Raw genomic sequence first — 18,588 nt, 5'->3', positions numbered from 1 at the left:
AATCATAACATGTATATATAGGAGATATAAAATATCTCCACACAGAGGATGTCACAGTCCTCCATGTAGTCAGCAGCCTGCGCTTGTGCACACTAACAAATACCTTGTTTTGTTTTATCTGACGATCATAATATGTTACACCAAATGCAATCCTTTAGGTTTTGTGTCTACTAGTGTTATTATGCAGTTTTCAAATAAACTATGTTTTAGTGGATTCTTGGAGACAAAACATAATTTTTCGTCTGCTGTTTTTGAAAGGTGCACTCTGTAAGTTAGGTGTGCTAAATGCAGAAATAATTGTCCCCCATCCTCATTAAAACGCCTATAGTAACTGCATAAGCATGTACATGAAAGTGCGATACACTTAAGGGTCCCGGTTTGGGGGTTACAAAATATGGTCACACTACAGTAGATATCTCTGCAGCACAAAACATTGATGTATTTGACGTCATAACTGTTACATCTTCAAACTCAGTTCATGTTTTTATGTTTTAAACTAATATAAGAAAAATATCACAAAGTTACATTTTTCGCTATTAGTAATTTCTTTACCTAATCCACTCGTTTTCATATTTTTTTTCTTTTGCAGTATTGCTTACGGAGCGGCCACTTGATAAAACAATGTTGATCATTATTATCAAATGCATTTTTTTAATGTCATGTATGTTGTTGTTTTTAGTCCCCAGACAAAAACTGAAAGATGTGGAGAAGGCCCATGTGAGAGACGATGGTCAGAAAAACAGCAGGATGATGGAGGAGCGTTTGGAAACGACGAGTCAAAAATCTACAGACAACAGTGAGACGACACTGAAGGAGACCGTAGAAGTTGGTGCTGAAGTCCCTGATGCACGCTGTCTGAAAAGTGGAGAAAATGCAGAAAGGGGGAACGACAAGGAGACTCCGACATCAAGCGAAAAAGAATCGGAGAAGAGAAGAGAGGCGTTTTCTAAAATGAGTTCAGAGGAGAAAAAGCAAAGTGAGACACGCCAGGCGATAAAGGAGAAGATAGAAAAGCCTACAGCCAGCAAACCAAGTGGGGACGCTACAGAAAACTGCCAGAACACCGACGAAAACAAGATTGGAAAAGAGAGGAGCAAAAGCCGCAAAGGTGTCTTGACGCTGAAGAGGGAAATCTCACAGATGGACACCTGTCCTGTGGAGGACGTAGGGCAAGAAATAAAAAAGCAGCGGCTCACCTTCAAAGGAGCACCCCAAAACCTGCCGAGTAGCGGCCAAAAGGAGGTGACCACTCCTGACAAAGGTATGTAAATGTCACATTTCATTTTTGTGGGAGATTTTTCTCAGTGTTTCTATAACAATGTCTAACTCTGTGGTTGGTGCAGCGTCCTTTAAGGTGGACCAGCAACAAGCGGATCAATTGTGGCAGTATGTCAAGAGGAAGAGCCGAGAGCCTGTGGTTGGTCAGTGCCTTTTTTTTCAGCAGAGTGGGCTTTTTAGCCATGGCAATGAAGGGGAAAAAATACACTTTTATTTGTCATATTTTGATTCCACATAACATTTTACTAATTGTTTTGCATTTCTAGTCAGGGGGATGATATAAACACGAATATTAATAGTGAACAATGCGTCTTCTAGGCTTGGGTGCACTTCTCGAATGCAGTTGTGATGAGCATGACCCCATCTACCTCTGTGAGTGCTGCTCCCTGAAGATCCCAGAGAAGGACATCATCAGCCATGTTACCGGAGTGGACCACCAGAAGACGTATCTGGTGGTGAGTAAATGTTGAAGTCTGTCTCATATGCCGTGTCTAGATAGTAAGACTTATTGGTCATTGTAATCCTTCCTTCCTTCCATGCTGGCCATGAAGAGATCCCTTCATAGAGCGAAGGAATGGGGGGAAAACAGTCCTCACGCTGCATTCCAAGTTGGCCAAATTGATTTATGAACTCCCAAAGTTTGGTGCATTTCCCTCCTTTTTTCACCATTTCCTTATGGTCACCAATAAGTCTTTTTTTAACGTACATATACCATGTGAGTATTGTATAAAGATGGACTTCATTAATCCAAACCTAACCTTTTTAAGACACAGCTTCACATTTTCTCCTCAATGTGGGTATATTTCAACCTTAATGAACCTCGGGTTCCTGTCTCCCACCGGATCCCTTAAGAGCCACTGATCACATCCCTCTGTATAATTATTTCCTGGTTTCTTCCGGAACAGTCATTAGTGGAAGCTCCACCAATTGTTGTCTGACTGCTCCCTTTCTCTGCATGCCGTCTCTCATGCACACAATTGGATATGACTATATGTTGATACATTTTAAGACACACGTACAGTTTCCAACCACAGGAGACCGCACTTGTATTAATGGGGCGGTCTAGCAGCAATCTAACAGCACCACAAATTACATTGACTTCAAATAATTGATGCTATCATAGCTCACTCAACTTATTCTTCTGGTATGTAGTTTCTACCACATTCTGTCAGTGGCGGGCCGTCAGGGCCTGCAAGGCCTTCTCTGCTGGCCTAAACAGAATCACAAAGCTATATCTATTTTATAATTTAATATTTTTTCTTAAATACACTACATGTATGTTACATGTAATTTATAAAAATATTTTTCCCATTATCTTATTTTCTCATTGCACAGCTGTCTTCCTCAGTTGCTCTGCTTCCAGTGCGGCTTGTTTTAAGTAGAGCTTTTATCCAATCAGATTTCACCTCTGTGTCTCTAGGTAAGAACAGAGGCCCAGGCCTGCAGAGTCTCGGGTGCATCCATGTGCAGTTTAAGTGAATGGGGACGATATTGTTGATTGTCATATTCTTCAACCAATCAGATCTTTAGTTTGACATGTTGGGCGTGTTCTTTGACGTGTCAGCACCTGCTAGCCGGCCTACAATGACGTCAGCATTACGTGCAGCTCAGTGTTCATGTGTAGCTCTGCCGCGAGGTGCAGAGTGTGCTGTGATTGTCAGTGGGCGAGCACGTGACTATCGTGAAACGAAACTTAACAGCAGAGGCTGTCGGGTAGTGAATCACATCACGTGATGCAGCTCAGCCAATCAAATATGGGCATTCTGACTGAGTGAGATGCACCATGACACAGGAGACTGAGACGAGGAAAGACACTGCAGAGCAGTACGTACAATGCTCAAGTTGTGAAAATAAAATCATAAGGCGATCTCTTTGGGCCGTGACTTGTCATTAAGGAATGATGGTGGGTCCCACAGCCAGACCAGCTGAGAACCACTGTCCTCCATGAGCGCAGAAAATATGTTTTCCTGAATTTAAGCTTCTGCATTTTCCAAATACTCTCGTACTATTCAAACGTATTTTAAGTCTCGTACCGAACGGTGCGTACATAGGTACGTACATTTAATACGTACATAGTTACAGCCTTAGAAACTAATGACTGTGGCGCCATCATGTGGTTATAAGGTGGCTCACTGGGTTAAGAGGGTTGTCTGGCAACCGGAAGGTCAACGGTTCGATCCTCAACTGGGACGTGTCACGTGTCAAAGTGTACCTCACAATACACTGAACCCCAGGCTCCCCGGGCGCCTGTCATTGGCAGCCCACCGATGGGTCAAATGCAGAGAAAAATTTCCCCCTTAAAGGGATCAATATAGTATAATAAATTAAAAAAATAAGAAGAGTTGAGATCCCAGGAAGGCTGCCTTAAAAGAAGGAATACATGTTCGGTATGTGAACCAGGCTAAATGGACACAAAATGTATACTTATGGTTGGAAGGATGAAATCCAATAAGCAAGTGTGTATTACATAAAAATACGAAGTGATTTAACAAATGTAAATTGATAATAATGATGTGTGTAAAAAACTTGATTAAGTAAAAAAAATCATAGTCTGTGTGTGTGGAAAGAGCTGTGTGAGTTGGGTGTGAGCCTTAGAGGCTGAGGTCATATCGGGTTTTGAGTGTGTGTGCAAGGGTGTAACCGAACGCATACACACAGAATCGATGAAGTCATGTGCCGGAGAAGGGAGTGATCGGGGAGGGGGGAGAGCCCAAAAGCAAAGAGCAAGACAGGATTCATCGCGGGACCACTTCCAAGTGCTCCACGGAGGACACTGGACCTCGTTCGACAGCTGCATCGGAGGACTTCGTCTTTGTTCGTGGAAAGAAGACCGCAGTTCTTGAACAAAGATTAAAAGACGGAGATTTTCCTCTCCCCCCTGTTTGACTTTAACAACCGGACAACAGAAGGACACAGCCCTAAAGACTTTGTACTGAGCCTGAAGGATCGCTGAACAGACTTTGTTGGCCCGCGCAGGAGGAGCTGAAGGTTCGGCCGGACCTCCGCTCCCAAGACCCACAAAAGGATTTATCACTTCTTCAATCCAGCTCCACCGAGCCTCGGCATCGAAATAATGAGGATATAAAGGACCGTATAATCTAAAAAGAAATTCTAACGAATCGAATTAAGTATAGTATTATTTTGTGTGAGCTGTTGCTGTGCCCCTACTAAAATATCCTGCAATAAATATCTAATCTGCAAAGTAGATTTCTCAGAGAATTAATTGGCTTAGGTAGTAAAAGTTCCTCATGGCCGTAAAAGGTTAAATCTATTGTATGTTCAACAACAGAGTTCTGAATGGTTATCCTAGTGACCAGTCCACTTAACAGCCCCTTACGGTTTTAGTAATCCTAGCCGTTAAAATCTAACTGGCAATTTACCAAGAGCCCGGATCCAGAAGAGGAAAGCTGCCATAACTGACGCGACTGGTAGAAGCGCCCGGCCAGGGTGGCCCCTCGGCCGAGTGCACGTTACCGGAGGAAGCAGGGTAGACGTCAGGAGTAACGGTAGTGAGCAGAGTCAGGCGAGTTTCCTCAGAACACCAGCTTGCCAATCTTTTAAAAGAGAGCTGAGTAAATAGATAGATAGATGTATACTTTATTCATCCCCAGGGGGAAATTTGTTTGTAGCAGCAGCAAGCAAAGTTACAGAGTAAATATGAAAGAACCAAAATAAAAAAATGCACAGCATATACAATAAAATAGAATGGTATAAGTTAACCAACTAGGTAAAAAACAGTAGTGCAAGGATCACCAACAGCAAACAACAACAACAGTTAGCAGTGTTAAAGTCTTGTGTTTGATTTGGCAAGAGGGGATTTATTGTACAGTCTAATAGCAGAGGGCAGGAATGTTCTCCTGTATCGGTCCTTGTGACAGCGGAGCTGGATCAGTCTGTTGGAGAAAGTGCTCCGCTGTCCCTGCAGTAGGTGGTGGAGAGGGTGGTCCGGGTTATCCAATATGGATAATAGTTTCTTCAGTGTCCTCCTCTCCACCACCTCTTCCAGATAGTCTTGTTTACAACCAATGATGGAGCTGGCCTTCTTAACAAGTTTGTTCAGTCTGTTGGTGTCTCCAGCTCCAATGCTGCTCCCCCAGCAGACTACGGCGAAGTACAGTGCACTGCCAACAACAGACCGATGGAACATCTTGCTGCACACGTTGAAGGATCGAAGTTTCCTCAAGAAAAAGAGTCGACTCATCCCCTTCTTGTACACAGCGTTGATGTTGGCCTTCCAGTTCAGTCTGCTGTCGATGGAGTCACCCAGGTACTTGTACTCCTCCACCATGTCCACATCCTCTCCCAGAACTCTCAGCGGTTGTGGAGTCGTCGTCTTCCTCCTGAAGTCGACCACCATTTCCGTGGTCTTGGCCACGTTCAGACGCAGGTGATTTCTACCCGCCCACTCCACAAAGTCATCCACTACTGCCCTGTACTCCTCCTCCCGTCCATTCCTTATACACCCGACCACTGCAGAGTCATCAGAGAACTTCTGCAGATGGCATGACCCAGAGTTGTATTGGAAGTCAGTGGTGTACAAGGTGAACAGGAAGGGAGACAGAACAGTTCCCTGTGGGGCTCCAATATCACTGACCACCACATCAGACAGCACACGGCCCAGTCGGACAAACTGTGGTCTGCCTGTGAGGTAGTCAGTGATCCAGGAGACGGTGGACGCGTTAACCCCCACCACCTGCAGCTTCTCACTCAGCAGCACTGGTTGGATGGTGTTAAATGCACTGGAGAAATCAAAGAAAGTGATTCTCACAGAGCCACCGGTTCCATCCAGGTGTGACTGAGCTCGTTGCAGCAGGTAGATGATGGCGTCGTCCACCCCCACATGAGGCTGGTACGCAAATTGCAGAGGGTCCAGTGAGGATTTCACCTGCGGACGGAGGTGGGCCAAGACCAGCCTCTCCAGCAGCTTCATCACATGAGATGTGAGGGCAACTGGTCGGTAGTCATTGAGGCTAGATGGTGTCGTCTTTTTTGGTACAGGAACCAGACACGACATCTTCCACAGCACCGGGACTTCCTCCTGCTTCAGGCTCAGGTTGAAGAGGTGTTGCAGGACATCAGACAGCTGGACGGCACAGGTCTTCAGGACCCTGGGGCTGATGCCATCAGGTCCTTCAGCTTTGCCTTGGTGGAGTCTCTCCAGCTGTCTCCTAACCTGGCCAGTCGTCACAGAGAGGGGGGAGGGGGGACAGAGGGGACAGAGGGGGAGGTGTTTAGGAGGTGTGGTGTGTGGAGGAGACGGATGAGGGCTCTGAGCTAAACCTATTGAAGAAAGAGTTTAGCTCGTTGGCCCTCTCCAGGGAGCCCCCTGGTTGTCTCCCTCCAACCTTGAAGCCAGTAATCTGCTTCATCCCCGTCCACACCTCCCTCACATTGTTCTGCTGGAGTTTGGCCTCCAGCTTCCTCCTGTAAGAGTCCTTGTACTCTCTGATCTTTATCTTCAGGTCGCGCTGGACTCTCCTTAGCTCGTCCCTGTCCCCAGACCTGAAAGCTGCTTTCTTCTTATTAAGAAGAGCTTTCAGGTCACAGGTAGCTTGTTGGTATGACGGTTTGTTCACAGAATTTGATGTATTCTGTGATACAGTCCGTCATGCTGTTGATGTCCTCCCCATGTGGTCCACAAAGCACATCCCAATCCGTCGACTCAAAGCAGTCCTGCAGGGCATCATTAGCCTCCAGAGACCACCTCCTCACAGTCCTGGTGGTCACAGGCAGCCTCTGCACCAGAGGAACATACCTGGGTGTTAACAGGATCAGGTTGTGGTCGGACCTGCCAAGGGGGGGAAGGGCAGTGGCACTGTATGCATCATTTTCATTTGCATACAGAAGGTCCAGAGTGTTATTGTTCCTTGTGGGGCAGTCAACATACTGGTGAAAGGTTGGCAGGGCTTTATCCAGAGTGGTGTGGTTAAAGTCTCCAGTAATTGCCAGAAAAGCACCAGCATGTTGACTCAGCCGTCCAGATACAGTGGAGTGGATGGTGTCCAATGCTGCCTCAGCGTCCGCTGATGGGGGGACGTACACAGCCACAACAATGGCGGACGTGAACTCCCTCTGCAAATAATATGGACGCATCCCCACGGCCAACAGTTCAATGTCCGGGCTACAGAAGCGTTCCTTCACACACACATGGTCGGGATTGCACCACCCGAAGCCGGACACCGACGCACTGTGGTCCGGGAAATCCGCGTGCAGCCATGTCTCCGTGAAACACATGATGCTACACTCACGGAAGTCCCTCTTAGTCTTTACCAGCGCGCCGAGCTCGTCCGTCTTATTCGCCAAAGACCTCACGTTCCCCGTTATAATTGCCGGTACCGAGGGTTTGTACTTCCTCGCCTTCGTCCTCCGCTTAGTGCCCGACCTGCAGCCCCGAGCCCTTCTCCTTAGCTCCGCCGGGATCTCAGGCCTGGAGCCGGGCAAAAGCCGCGGTTTGCTCAGCGCAATCAGCTGACCGCGGGAATAGACAATGGCCCCACTCATTGTGTGTGGCTCTCCGTACAAACAGGAAGAAAAGTAACAGAAAAGCCACGGGAAAAGTTGAGAAAAAGTTACGGTCTGTTGTCTGACCATAATTTAAACCAAACGTTAAGGAAAAGGAACAAAAGCAGAGAAGAAAAGTGAATAAAAAAAGACAAAAAATTAAAACAGACAGGGAGCTGCTGCGACAGGCAGCCGCTGGCACGGCGCCATCTTGCAAGAATTAGAGTTAACCCCGTATCGGGCCTGTGAACCCCCGCATCTAACAATATGCAATACAAAAGATATGTTTTGTAGTAGTAATGGCTTCCTATGTATGTTTCTGACTTCAGGGCGTACAGAAACTTCCACCTCCACCAGGGATGCACCAGGGGAAGACGATCAGACAATTTGCTGCTTTGTTTGAACAAGAAAATGGATATGGAGAGGCTCAGGTTTGGTTCTTTTATTTGTGGACATTCTCATAACAGTCAATTAATAAACTAAGATTGAAAAGAATATAATTGTCCTTAGTCTAGTCCTGGATATTGTTGAAAACAACAACTGAGATAAAGAGTTGAAAGATTCAAACAGAATTCAGGAATACATTTTACTAATTGTTGCTTATTTCTTATGTCCAGGTTGTTGAACTGGATGATGCCATTTACAATAACATCTCAAAACAAGACTTTGATTCAGGTAAGAGTACATCTGCTCTTAATTTTAAGATTGTTTTTTATGTTTTCAGTACTTTTGGTTGAAGCTCATTTGATTTAATCAACAGGTGAATGGCAAAGTCAGAACTTTCACTGTACTGTATTTCTTCTGTTGTTTCTATCCTCCACACAGCCATACAGACGGTGAAAGAACTTCAGGATCAGCAGAACTGTGGCCATGAACTCCCTTCAACCTCGGCTCTGTCTGGCGTTCAACCTGTGGACTCCTCAGTCACCCTTAATGCTCAACATGAGGTCTGTTTTATGAAGGACAACTTCCAGGTCAGTCGTTTTGGCATCAATTAATAATTAATAAAATCAGTCAGACTGCATGCTGAGCTTATGAAACGGAAAACAGGAAAATGCTGCATTTTGTTTTCTATGGCAGCTGAAAAATGAGCAGTCTGCTAAATATGGTTGTTTGATTTCCTTTCATAGGTGGTGAAGATGGAGACTGATGATTCAGAAGACTCTGAGGCACAGTCATCCTCAGTAACTACATCAATGTCTGTAATGACTGAAACCACCTCCAATGCATCCAAAGTCCCCACTGAATCAAATGAAGCCCATATCAAAGCCTCAAAGTCACCTGATCTGTCACTTAGTGAGGACAAAGCTGAAATCATTTCAAACACAACTGTGGGACCGTTAAAAATAGCAACCACTTCCAAAGAGGTGGGGAGATCTGAAACGGCAGCAACTTCCGACTCTACTGTAACCACAACCATCTCCAAGTTTACAACCAAATCTTCCAATTCTACTCCAGACACCACCACATCGACAGCACCTATCTCTAAACTCAAAGCCGCCAACAACAAATCGAGAGAAACTGCCAACAAATGTACAGCAACTATCCCCATCTGCACTGCAACCACCTCCACCTCGAGTGCAACCGTCTCAAGGACAACCTCCACCAAAACATCTGCAACGTTGCCCAAAACACTGGAAAGCAGAACTGGAGCTGCAGCTGACGTCAGAGCGGCTTCATATAAAGCTGCCACCCACTCGAAAACAGAATCCACAGTGGGGTGTGAAACCGCCTGCAGAACTGCACCTGGCTTCAAAACGGAAAACGCATCCAAAAGTTCTGAGAGTGCATCCAAAACTGTGGTTGCATCTCAAACTATGGGGAGATCTGTTGCCTCTGCTAAAATGACTGACAGTCAAACATCAGTTAGCTGTGAAAATACTGGAGCCTCTGTTAAGACTGCACATGTGAAGAGTTCAGTGAAGTCAACTGCTGATGTTGCACCAAATATACCTAAGAGTAAGGCACCTGCATCTCTCCACCTGACCATGCCCCAAAATCCACCTGCAGAGCCATCACAAATCTGCACAAGTGAGAAGAGGCCAAGTGTAAGCTCTCCTGAAGTTGGTACGTATTATTATTTACATCGGAAAATATCTCGGTATGTCTCTATCGATTGGTCTGTTTTTGATTTTAATCGGAGGTCTGCATTGTTTCTTTTCTTCATAGGCTTAAACCAGCTGATTAAAGTGTCCTGTGGACAAAGGAAACAAGTCTACTGTCGGCTGTGTTCAGTCAGGTTGCTAAAGTCCGACCACACATGCAGCGCTGACCACCAGCTTAACTATGTGGTGCGTGCTTTATAAGTCTCATTGTAAAATGAATGAAGTTTGTAAAGCAGGGCAGTGTTACAGATGGTGATGTGTGCTCTCGATGTTCTTACCAGAAAATAAAGGACCCAAAATGGACTTGCAAGGAGTCTGAGCTGGAGAGCAAATTGCATGAGATGGTGACCCACCTGGCTGTGGTTGAGAGAAATGTAGGAACCCCGTCCTTCCCGGTGAGCTGCTCGAGTCTCTTGCTGTGGTTTATTTTCAATGTCGATGATCAGCTTCTATGACTTATATTAAAACTCAATACCTAAAGGCTGATTTAATAGCTTTAAAGTTGTGATGCAGTATGTACAACAATGACGTAAACATGAGAGCATACATCAGCAAAGTAAGATGTCACAGACTTGAAAATGTGTTTAACCGAGTAGCTTGGTATAGTTTCTCATTACCAATGTTCGTTTCTTTTTGCCAGACGGTGAAAGTGACAATTGATGTGTACAAAGAGCTCGCTGATCTCTCACCAGAAAAAGGTAAAGATATCCTAATAACGCCACAAAAATCTAATTCTATGTGACTTACATACTTAGGTTTTATTTTTGACACAATTTGACACCAATTCACCTTGATACGTTTGATATGTTGTGTTATTGAGGTGTAAGCTTTGATGTATTTGGTTCAGGTGGGCGCTCACTTAAAGGTGCAGTGTGTAGGGTTTGGTGGCATGTTACGGAGATGTTGCAGATTGCAACAAACTGAAACTTCTCCCGAGTACCAAGCGTTGGCTGACGGTAAAACGTGAATGGAGCCAGTCTTTTCGTTTGTTCGTTCTGGGTGACTGTAGAAACATGACGGCCGACTTCATGAAGAGTGTAGATGTAAACGTCTCATCCGAGTGTAACAAAAACACAACAACTTTCCGGGAACATTCCTCACAGTGGAGATTATTCATTCTTATTGTTCTATGCATACTGTATGGTCATTGTCTTGGTTTCAATCAGTATGGTTGGCACTTTCACAATATTCTGCAGATGTTGGTCCCCAAGGTTAGTTAAAAAAAGTGTACAAATGTGCTGCCCCCTCTTCCTGGAATAATGTACAGTCGGACCTGAAACTGTGAGATCTGATTACTATGGTGGAATTTAAGTCCATTTTAAAGGATCGAGGAAAAGGCTCTTTTGGTCAATGGGATTGGTCTTTAATTTTTCACTGAAATGTTTTTTTAATTTACCTGTTTTATGCATTATATCTTTTTTTTTTTGTTGCATATAAATGGTATTTTGTGCTTATTCACTTGTAGTAAATTTTAACTGAATGAGAAGTGTACCTGGTTAAATAAAATGTATAAAATTCTCTCTGTTTATTCTCAGCTCTAGAAAGACTGAAAGCAATGCTGGCAAGAGGCTTAGGGGCCTCTTCACCCTCCACAGCCAGTCCTGTAGAGGTTTTGAGACAGCAGGTTTCCGGGGCCAGTCCACTTGAAGCTTCAAGCCCAGACGATGGTAAATTCTTGTCCATGTTTGAAATGTATCAGTGTGTAAATACATTGGAATGTTGCATGCACATACCTGAATGAGCAGAAGTATTTTCATTCTTGATAACTTGTGTGACGTTATTAGAAGACCTGTGAATGAGCCACACGCAAGATTTATTCCTGACTCTTTAGATCTGTCATGAGGTATCTATTCTCATAAAGGTCACTATTCTTATTTCAGAAATTGAATCCAGTTCAAAAGAGTCGTTCGACAGATCTCAGAGCGTGGAGAGTTCAGAGCCTGAAGCCGATGACCAGATTCTAGACCAGCTACATTCGATCTTGAATAAGAATGAGCCCGTCGCAAATCCTCGCATTCAAGACGCAGGCGTAGCAGGTACGTCTGTTGTCTGTCGTACACATTCACCAACAGAAAAGCAGGGTTCAGATATTTACAGCTGCACTAACAATGGATGGCTTTGTCAGTTAATATCAATATTTTTGTCAATAGAAGCCACTATTATATATGTGCCATTTGTGTATTGTTATTGTGTGAAATGATCGGAATACAGAAATTTAAATCTTATCTTGGTCCTTGCAATGGTCTTATTGTTGGTAGAAGTCTTTCTGCATCACCATTGTGGGAGAAAAATGTATGCATGTGCCATTCTAGTCAATACTTAAAGAGTCAAGTTCATATTCTTTGCTTATATATCATTATAATCTTGCATACAAATATTCCTAGTTCATGTGTCAGTGTAATCCTGCAAACATAGGTTTTTGGGGTTAGTAATAGTTCATGTATCCTACGGACAGTCGTACATTCATAGAGCTAGGAGAGAACAAGTAGCCTCACACTCGCATGTTCAATTGCGGCCTTCTGCAGTGCTGCCGTCGCTGTGTCCAAAGAGAACAAATTGGCCTTTGTGCATTGGGTCAGCCTGACCTTAGACTCTGGCACAATGGGTCGTAAACAGCCGAATAAAGCTGTATTAGCAGAGAAATGAAATATCTAACACCACTCATTTACACAAATACACAATCTCTTTCATCCCTACCTCCCAGCAGCCAAAATGCAGAAACCTCAAACTCCCGATGGATGCAAAGAGACTCCTGAGTGGAGACCACAGCAGGAGAGAAGTCGCCCAGAGATACAGGACACATGGAAGGTGTTGGAAGGCTCTCAGAAAACATCACCTGTACAGTTCTTTAACCCGGAACAGCTCTCTTCTGCTGCCACAGTGAATACAGAACAACAGAATCAACCAAGACACAGCCAGAAAGCAGAACCTGTGTCAAGACACTCGGATGCACTTCCAAGGATTTCAATAGGTAGGGGTTAAGCGTTTATGTGTCAGTGTTTTTTGCCTTTTTTTTGCCATAGCTGTTCAGTAGCTTAGCTCTTTAATTGATCAAGTAGTGAGGTAGTGTCAACACAAGCTACATTTTCCCAGGCATTTCTGAAGCTCAAGTAGAGCTTTTTTAAATTTTTTATAGCAGTCTGAAATAAAACGGCTGAAGATCAGACGGTAAGTGACCCCACGACACGTACGTGTAGCCGACAGGAGCACGTCCATATGACGGTGAAGTCACGTACCAATACTCGGGCTGATGCCTACGACATCTTTGCTACAATAATGCTGGAATACAGACATGCAAGCTTGTGTTTACTTGATGGAAAGGTGGCAGAGGATGAGGAAGGCGAGGAATTGATCCCCAGGAAGTTGCCACATACAGCCATACACACACTGTTTATTATATCAATATGCTACAGTGTAGTACACTGTATTTGTACAAGGCCGGTGGATTTTGCTATGCTAGTAAGGTGCATGTTTGTCCACGTATGTTAGAATTGAGTGTGCATTGATAGTTGAATATACATAATATTTATGTTAATTATATTCGTAAATAATTTAGATTATGGATATTTGTAGTATATATTTGTATATTAATAACATTTTCTTAGAATGAAATTGCTTCATCTTTGATGTTAAACTACTTTTTCCATGTTGCTGTATCTAAGCTTGTGGGGGTAGCTTCAGTGCAGGAAAGCTTAATGAAGAGTAACTGGTAGCTAAGTCACTACACTTTGCATTAAGTAGCTTGCCCATAACTGTTATTTTGTATGGTTGTCACAGGGGAAAGTGCTGAGGGCAGCAGTAATTTGTCCAGTTACTTGAAGGTGACGGGACACGACCGCAAACCAATCATAGGTGGGTGTGTCCATTCTTACACAGCAAACCCTTTTCACTCCCATTATTTCATTTCTTTTCACCAAAGCGCATGTTAAAGACGGCGTGTCGTCACCAGGTATGGGCTTTGTGTGGGAGTGTCGCTTTGTGTCGGAGGGTCCTGGGCCGAATAGGAGCGCATTCTACCTGTGTGAGAGCTGCAGCGTGAAGCTCAGATGTGTTGACATCTGTCAACACATGATCAGCGATGAACACCAGTTCAACGTCATTGTGAGTGTCTCAATAATGCATTAAGAACCCTTTTGAAAAAAAGTATTTGACAATCATTCCCACATTTGTATATCATAATGATGCATGTGTTTCAGATGAGTCAGCAACCTGAGCTTCTGTACTTCTGGCCAGAAAGTTATGTGCTTCATCCTCCAGATGTCTATCTAGAGTATTGGATGAAATTGGAAATACTAAATGGCATCGCCCAGAAGTTATCTATTGGGGAGCGTCGCTACAAGACGGATGCGCAGGTAAACTATAAGTGCCATATAACAAGCATGTTTTGTCCAGGAAGTAAGTTGGACAAGATGTGGTTAATAATGTTTTCAAACATATGTTGTCTTTTTGCAAATTACCAAAATATATTGTTTAATTTATGGTGGACTTTATGTTTAAGATTTCACAATTAAAGTAGGAATAGACATCCGACCCCTCCCTACTCTAACGTTTCCCAGTTAGTAGCATTGTTGCCGCTGTCGCAGAGACAACTTAATAGCTTTCATTTTTTCTCAGATCATACCACTAGCAAAACAATTACCAGTATTTTAGCGACTTTTGAAGCTAATGCTAGCTAGCTACTTTCATTGGAAAAGAGTTGGCCTCACTGCACAGGACACATTGCTTTTTGTCTTCCACAGTTACTTTGCTTGTTCCACCGTTCGCCCTTTCCACTCCTGTGGATAGTAACTGCAAAGTACTTACACTGATACTGTTTATTAACTGGGGATAGACACTAATAGCCGATAGCTCCTGGGGAAAACAAAAACACTATCCTCTTCCTGTTTTAGTTGCTCAATGGTTGATTCACTTCCTTTGAGCTGTAAATCAAGCCTTCATTTTACAGGTAGATCATAGCAGGAGGCAAACAGAATTGCACAAAACCATTTACTGCATCATAATAAGTTAAAGCAAAAAACTTGTACATTGTGGAAATACACATCCATTATGCTCATTGTTGCTCCGTTTGTGTTTTCTCTCACAAAGAGTATACTGCTGGGACTGGAGTTGTATGAAAGTGTTTGGACTGCTTCCTTCAGTGAAGGTATCAATCAGCAAGCAAAGTAAACAGAGTCTATGGTACATGTGGGTATTTGGTATCAACTGTGTGATTTGCTTTTTGTAGCTTTAGAAATGGTTAAAAAAATCAAGAGAGAGCAGAAACTGAGCGTCTCCTTTAAAACCATCTGTACTCCACAACGAAAGGGTGAGTCCCATTAGCCCAGTTACAGGGTCATTTCTTTCTTCTTCTTATACACAGCTTAACTAAAGTGACTAATACAGGCAAGTCATGGGTAAGAGCAATGCGTTTTGGTTTCTGTTGTACAGAGCAGCTGCCTGAGGGCCAACACAGTCCAGAGGAATCTCTCTCTATGGAGATGCAGCCAGCACAGGCACTTGAGACGGACCGGAGAAGCGACAACGGTAGGATTTATCATGTTGTTCACTACAGTGTTGAATAAGATCCTTACAAAGTGTAATAAGTTTACTTTTGCTTATTAGTCCTTTAAAAAGTAATAGTATTACTTTACCTTTTTTGGTATCAATAGTAATTGGTTACATTACTCGTTATAATACCACATTACTTTATTTCTACCTACTTTCTTTCTTACTTTAATGTGTTGCTCAGTAATGCGTCACTGCCAAAAACTAGTTTCCCCCCCCCCCCCCCCCCACTTTTTGAATCTGACACCACTGGAAATGATTTCTTAAGATTTATCGAGGATTCAGAAATGGGGGCTGATGATTTATCTGAGCTGGAATAAATTTGAGCTTCTTTTTCTTGTGTTCTCTTATTCCTTCTCCACTGTCTCTATTAGGACCAGGACAAACAACTGAGATACATCGTTTCCAAGAGACTGTTGGCGATTTGGATGGAGTCAAACCAAGAAGAGTTCTGAGTCCTCTGGGTGTGACCAGTGTCTCCTCAAAGGCTGATTCTGTTGTCTCTCCATGCTCCGGTGCTGCCACATGTGTTGGTCACCAAGAGCAACCGGGTCCCAGACCCCCGGTCTCTCAGCACCAGAGGCCTATCGCAGGGTTGCCAGTGAAACAGGCAGAGGTGCACTCAGAATCCACATCTACCTCTGTTGTTTGTCCTCAAACCACTCAAACCCTGTCAGTGTTTTCCAGAGATCCATGCCCTCCAGCCCAGAAAAGACCAGCTGTTGAATCTATTGAAACATTGATCAGATCTTCCACCAATAACCCCAACCTCAAGGATCCCTTGCCAGACAAATGCAAACGCACATACAATGAGCTGCAGCCCATCTTTCAGCCAAGCCCCCAATCAGTCTCTGAGTCCACTTCTGTGAACCCTGCTGCAACCTCCCTCCCCCTGTCTCTTCAGGACAAAGACACTGGACCTGGATCTGATGAACAAGACCTGCCCATTGTGGACCAGATGACATTTGATCACCTAATGGCTCTATACAGAGAGAGGAAGTCTGAGATAAATGTGTCCCCTTGCACCTCCGCTCCAGGTAATGGTGAGACTACTACCTGCTGCGCTAACAGTTTGTCCGAAAGTGGGGTGCAGAGAAGAAGATGGGATCAAAGGTTTATGCAGACTACATCTAAAATGGCCATGAATAACACTTACGCATTGGAGAAGTTCAACTCTTTTCTTGATAGCTCTACTTCAGCGAGGGGCGACCTTTTGTTCGGGGCGACTAAAGCCAAAGCAGTCGGTACCACATTACCTTATGCCAGCACCGCTGACCCCAGTGACCCACAACACCAGAGAAGTATCGGCGCTCAGACCACCTTTGGAAACACTAGCCAGTCCAACCCTAGTCCCATTAACGGTGCAGTCATCAACAGTAACCCAGGTCACATACTACAGCCACCAGGTAACACAGAGAACAACAGCACTTGGGCTCATCAGTTGCCCATTAACGCCATCGTAACTGTCAGGTCAAAGCAGTTTATAGGTGGCAATAATGAAGAGGACATCACCGAGGTGAACAGGGGCAATGTGGTCACTCACAGTTTATCCTCTGTTGCAGAAATAAGCCCCAGTGACACTTCAGAAAGGTATGGTCAGTACAACCAAATGGCTTATGTCACCAATGGACAGTCGAGTTATTTTTCTTCTGAGGCTGTTGGAAGTTGCTCAACACCAGGCAACCCTCCTGTACACACTGGGAGTTCATTTCATAGTGAAGGGTACCCTACTAGGGGGCTCTACTTCGCAAGCCGGATTCACCCGGAGCAGGAAACAACCCGCCAAAGTCTGCAATCATTTGCAACAAACAGTTTAGCACCTCAACTGCCCCCAGAATGGGTGATGCTGAGATTGCAGCAGCAGCAGCTTTTCCTACAGCAGCAGCAGCTTTTCCTACAGCAGCAGCAGCAACTCATACAGCAGCAACTCATACAGCAGCGTAGCTCCTCATGGACAAGTACCTCCATGGCTGCTGGAAATGGAAACACGACCAATGAGGCGGCCTACGTAGGCACCATGTCATTCACAACTCCCGCCAACATTTCACAAAATTCGTTTTACGATTACGATTACCGACTCGCTCTAACGCAGAGCAGCAACAACATAACACAGAACAATCCTCAGGTTTACCACAACCCTCCAGGTATTTACTATCCCCCTGCCGCCAACACTCAAGTCATGTCCCAGGCATATGCAAACTCCTTTTTTGCCTCTGGTGGAGGGTTTTCAACTGTAGCTCCCTCAATGATCAATAGCTCTCCTCCATGAAAAACTACCTGTTAACCAGGTAAATAACAAGACCAAGTTATCTCTGCAGTACACCTGTTAAATACTGCTCTGTGTCTAGAAGACATGATTAAGTTTAGATATGTGGAGTCACTGAAGTGTGTGCGTGTGTTCAGTTCACACACATTTATTTTAAATGAAGTTAAACTGATATTCTGTTGAAGTTGCAACAAGTTCAGGATATTTAAAATATTTCTTGCTTTACATATGAAGGATGACTTTGTAAACCTTTTCAAAAAAGCTAGTGTAGCTCTTGTTTTAACATTTCTAATGTAACATTTTCAGCAGACTGATTTTTGAAGTTTTTTATATTCATGTTTTGTTCATTTTAATAAAATCCCTGTAAAACACAGTTGTGTTGAATGTGAAATATATTTGAATATTTTCTCAATAAATTGTATTTTTTCTCTTTGTGCTTAACGTGTTTTGTGCTTGTTTTTTCATACACAAAATGTACTGTGGGAACAAGGATTGCATGTAATTGGGTCACTTATCGACGTCCCAGAATTCTTGGTGCCATGGGCCGAGTACAACGCCCACAAAACATCTCTACCTTTCAAATGAGACCAAGGCACAAATGCACCAAGGCTTTCCTTGTAGGGGGAATGAGGGTTATGAAAACTCGGATGTAATCCAAAAACAATTTCAGCTAGACCAGCGCACCAAATTTGAAGTCTTGAATTTTTCCATGATGGTTCTTACCAGATAAAAAGAGGTTATGCAACCTCACAGATTTGTCTCATTTCTTACCCACACAGGAAATCCCCCTGAGACATTGACAAATCATAAACCTCTGAGTCCACTTAGAACGGTGGAAACTTCACAGTTCCTCATTTGGCTGGAACATCTCTGGTTTCAAAATAGATCGGACAC

At 43.9% G+C, this 18,588-nt stretch overlaps 1 protein-coding gene across 3 annotated transcripts in view; it reads left to right on the top strand.

The window, feature by feature from the left end:
- LOC116387061 (uncharacterized) overlaps window positions 1-18,092 on the top strand; it is a 36,065-nt gene extending 17,973 nt beyond the window's left edge. The window contains exons 29-48 of one of the 3 annotated variants that reach the window (XM_031853816.1): window positions 680-1,261; window positions 1,344-1,421; window positions 1,597-1,733; window positions 8,109-8,210; window positions 8,397-8,454; window positions 8,605-8,753; window positions 8,910-9,846; window positions 9,949-10,070; window positions 10,166-10,279; window positions 10,525-10,582; window positions 11,420-11,551; window positions 11,765-11,920; window positions 12,592-12,855; window positions 13,662-13,736; window positions 13,834-13,985; window positions 14,081-14,236; window positions 14,970-15,027; window positions 15,109-15,189; window positions 15,312-15,407; window positions 15,803-18,092. In XM_031853816.1, coding sequence (XP_031709676.1) covers window positions 680-1,261; window positions 1,344-1,421; window positions 1,597-1,733; window positions 8,109-8,210; window positions 8,397-8,454; window positions 8,605-8,753; window positions 8,910-9,846; window positions 9,949-10,070; window positions 10,166-10,279; window positions 10,525-10,582; window positions 11,420-11,551; window positions 11,765-11,920; window positions 12,592-12,855; window positions 13,662-13,736; window positions 13,834-13,985; window positions 14,081-14,236; window positions 14,970-15,027; window positions 15,109-15,189; window positions 15,312-15,407; window positions 15,803-17,697 — 5,402 coding nt within the window. In that variant the 3' untranslated portion in view covers window positions 17,698-18,092. Of the gene's footprint in view, window positions 1-679; window positions 1,262-1,343; window positions 1,422-1,596; window positions 1,734-8,108; window positions 8,211-8,396; window positions 8,455-8,604; window positions 8,754-8,909; window positions 9,847-9,948; window positions 10,071-10,165; window positions 10,280-10,524; window positions 10,583-11,419; window positions 11,552-11,764; window positions 11,921-12,588; window positions 12,856-13,661; window positions 13,737-13,833; window positions 13,986-14,080; window positions 14,237-14,969; window positions 15,028-15,108; window positions 15,190-15,311; window positions 15,408-15,802 lie in introns of those variants that run through there. The other 2 variants (XM_031853814.1, XM_031853817.1) reach the window with 2 other exon arrangements.
- Window positions 18,093-18,588: the final 496 nt, after the last annotated feature.

This window comes from Anarrhichthys ocellatus, unplaced genomic scaffold (genome assembly GCF_004355925.1).
Source record: "Anarrhichthys ocellatus isolate YVR2014 unplaced genomic scaffold, GSC_Weel_1.0 scaffold14, whole genome shotgun sequence".
Lineage (NCBI taxonomy): Eukaryota > Metazoa > Chordata > Actinopteri > Perciformes > Anarhichadidae > Anarrhichthys > Anarrhichthys ocellatus.
The sequence above is the reverse complement of the archived record's forward strand: the minus strand, read 5'-3'. Positions and strand labels throughout refer to the sequence as shown.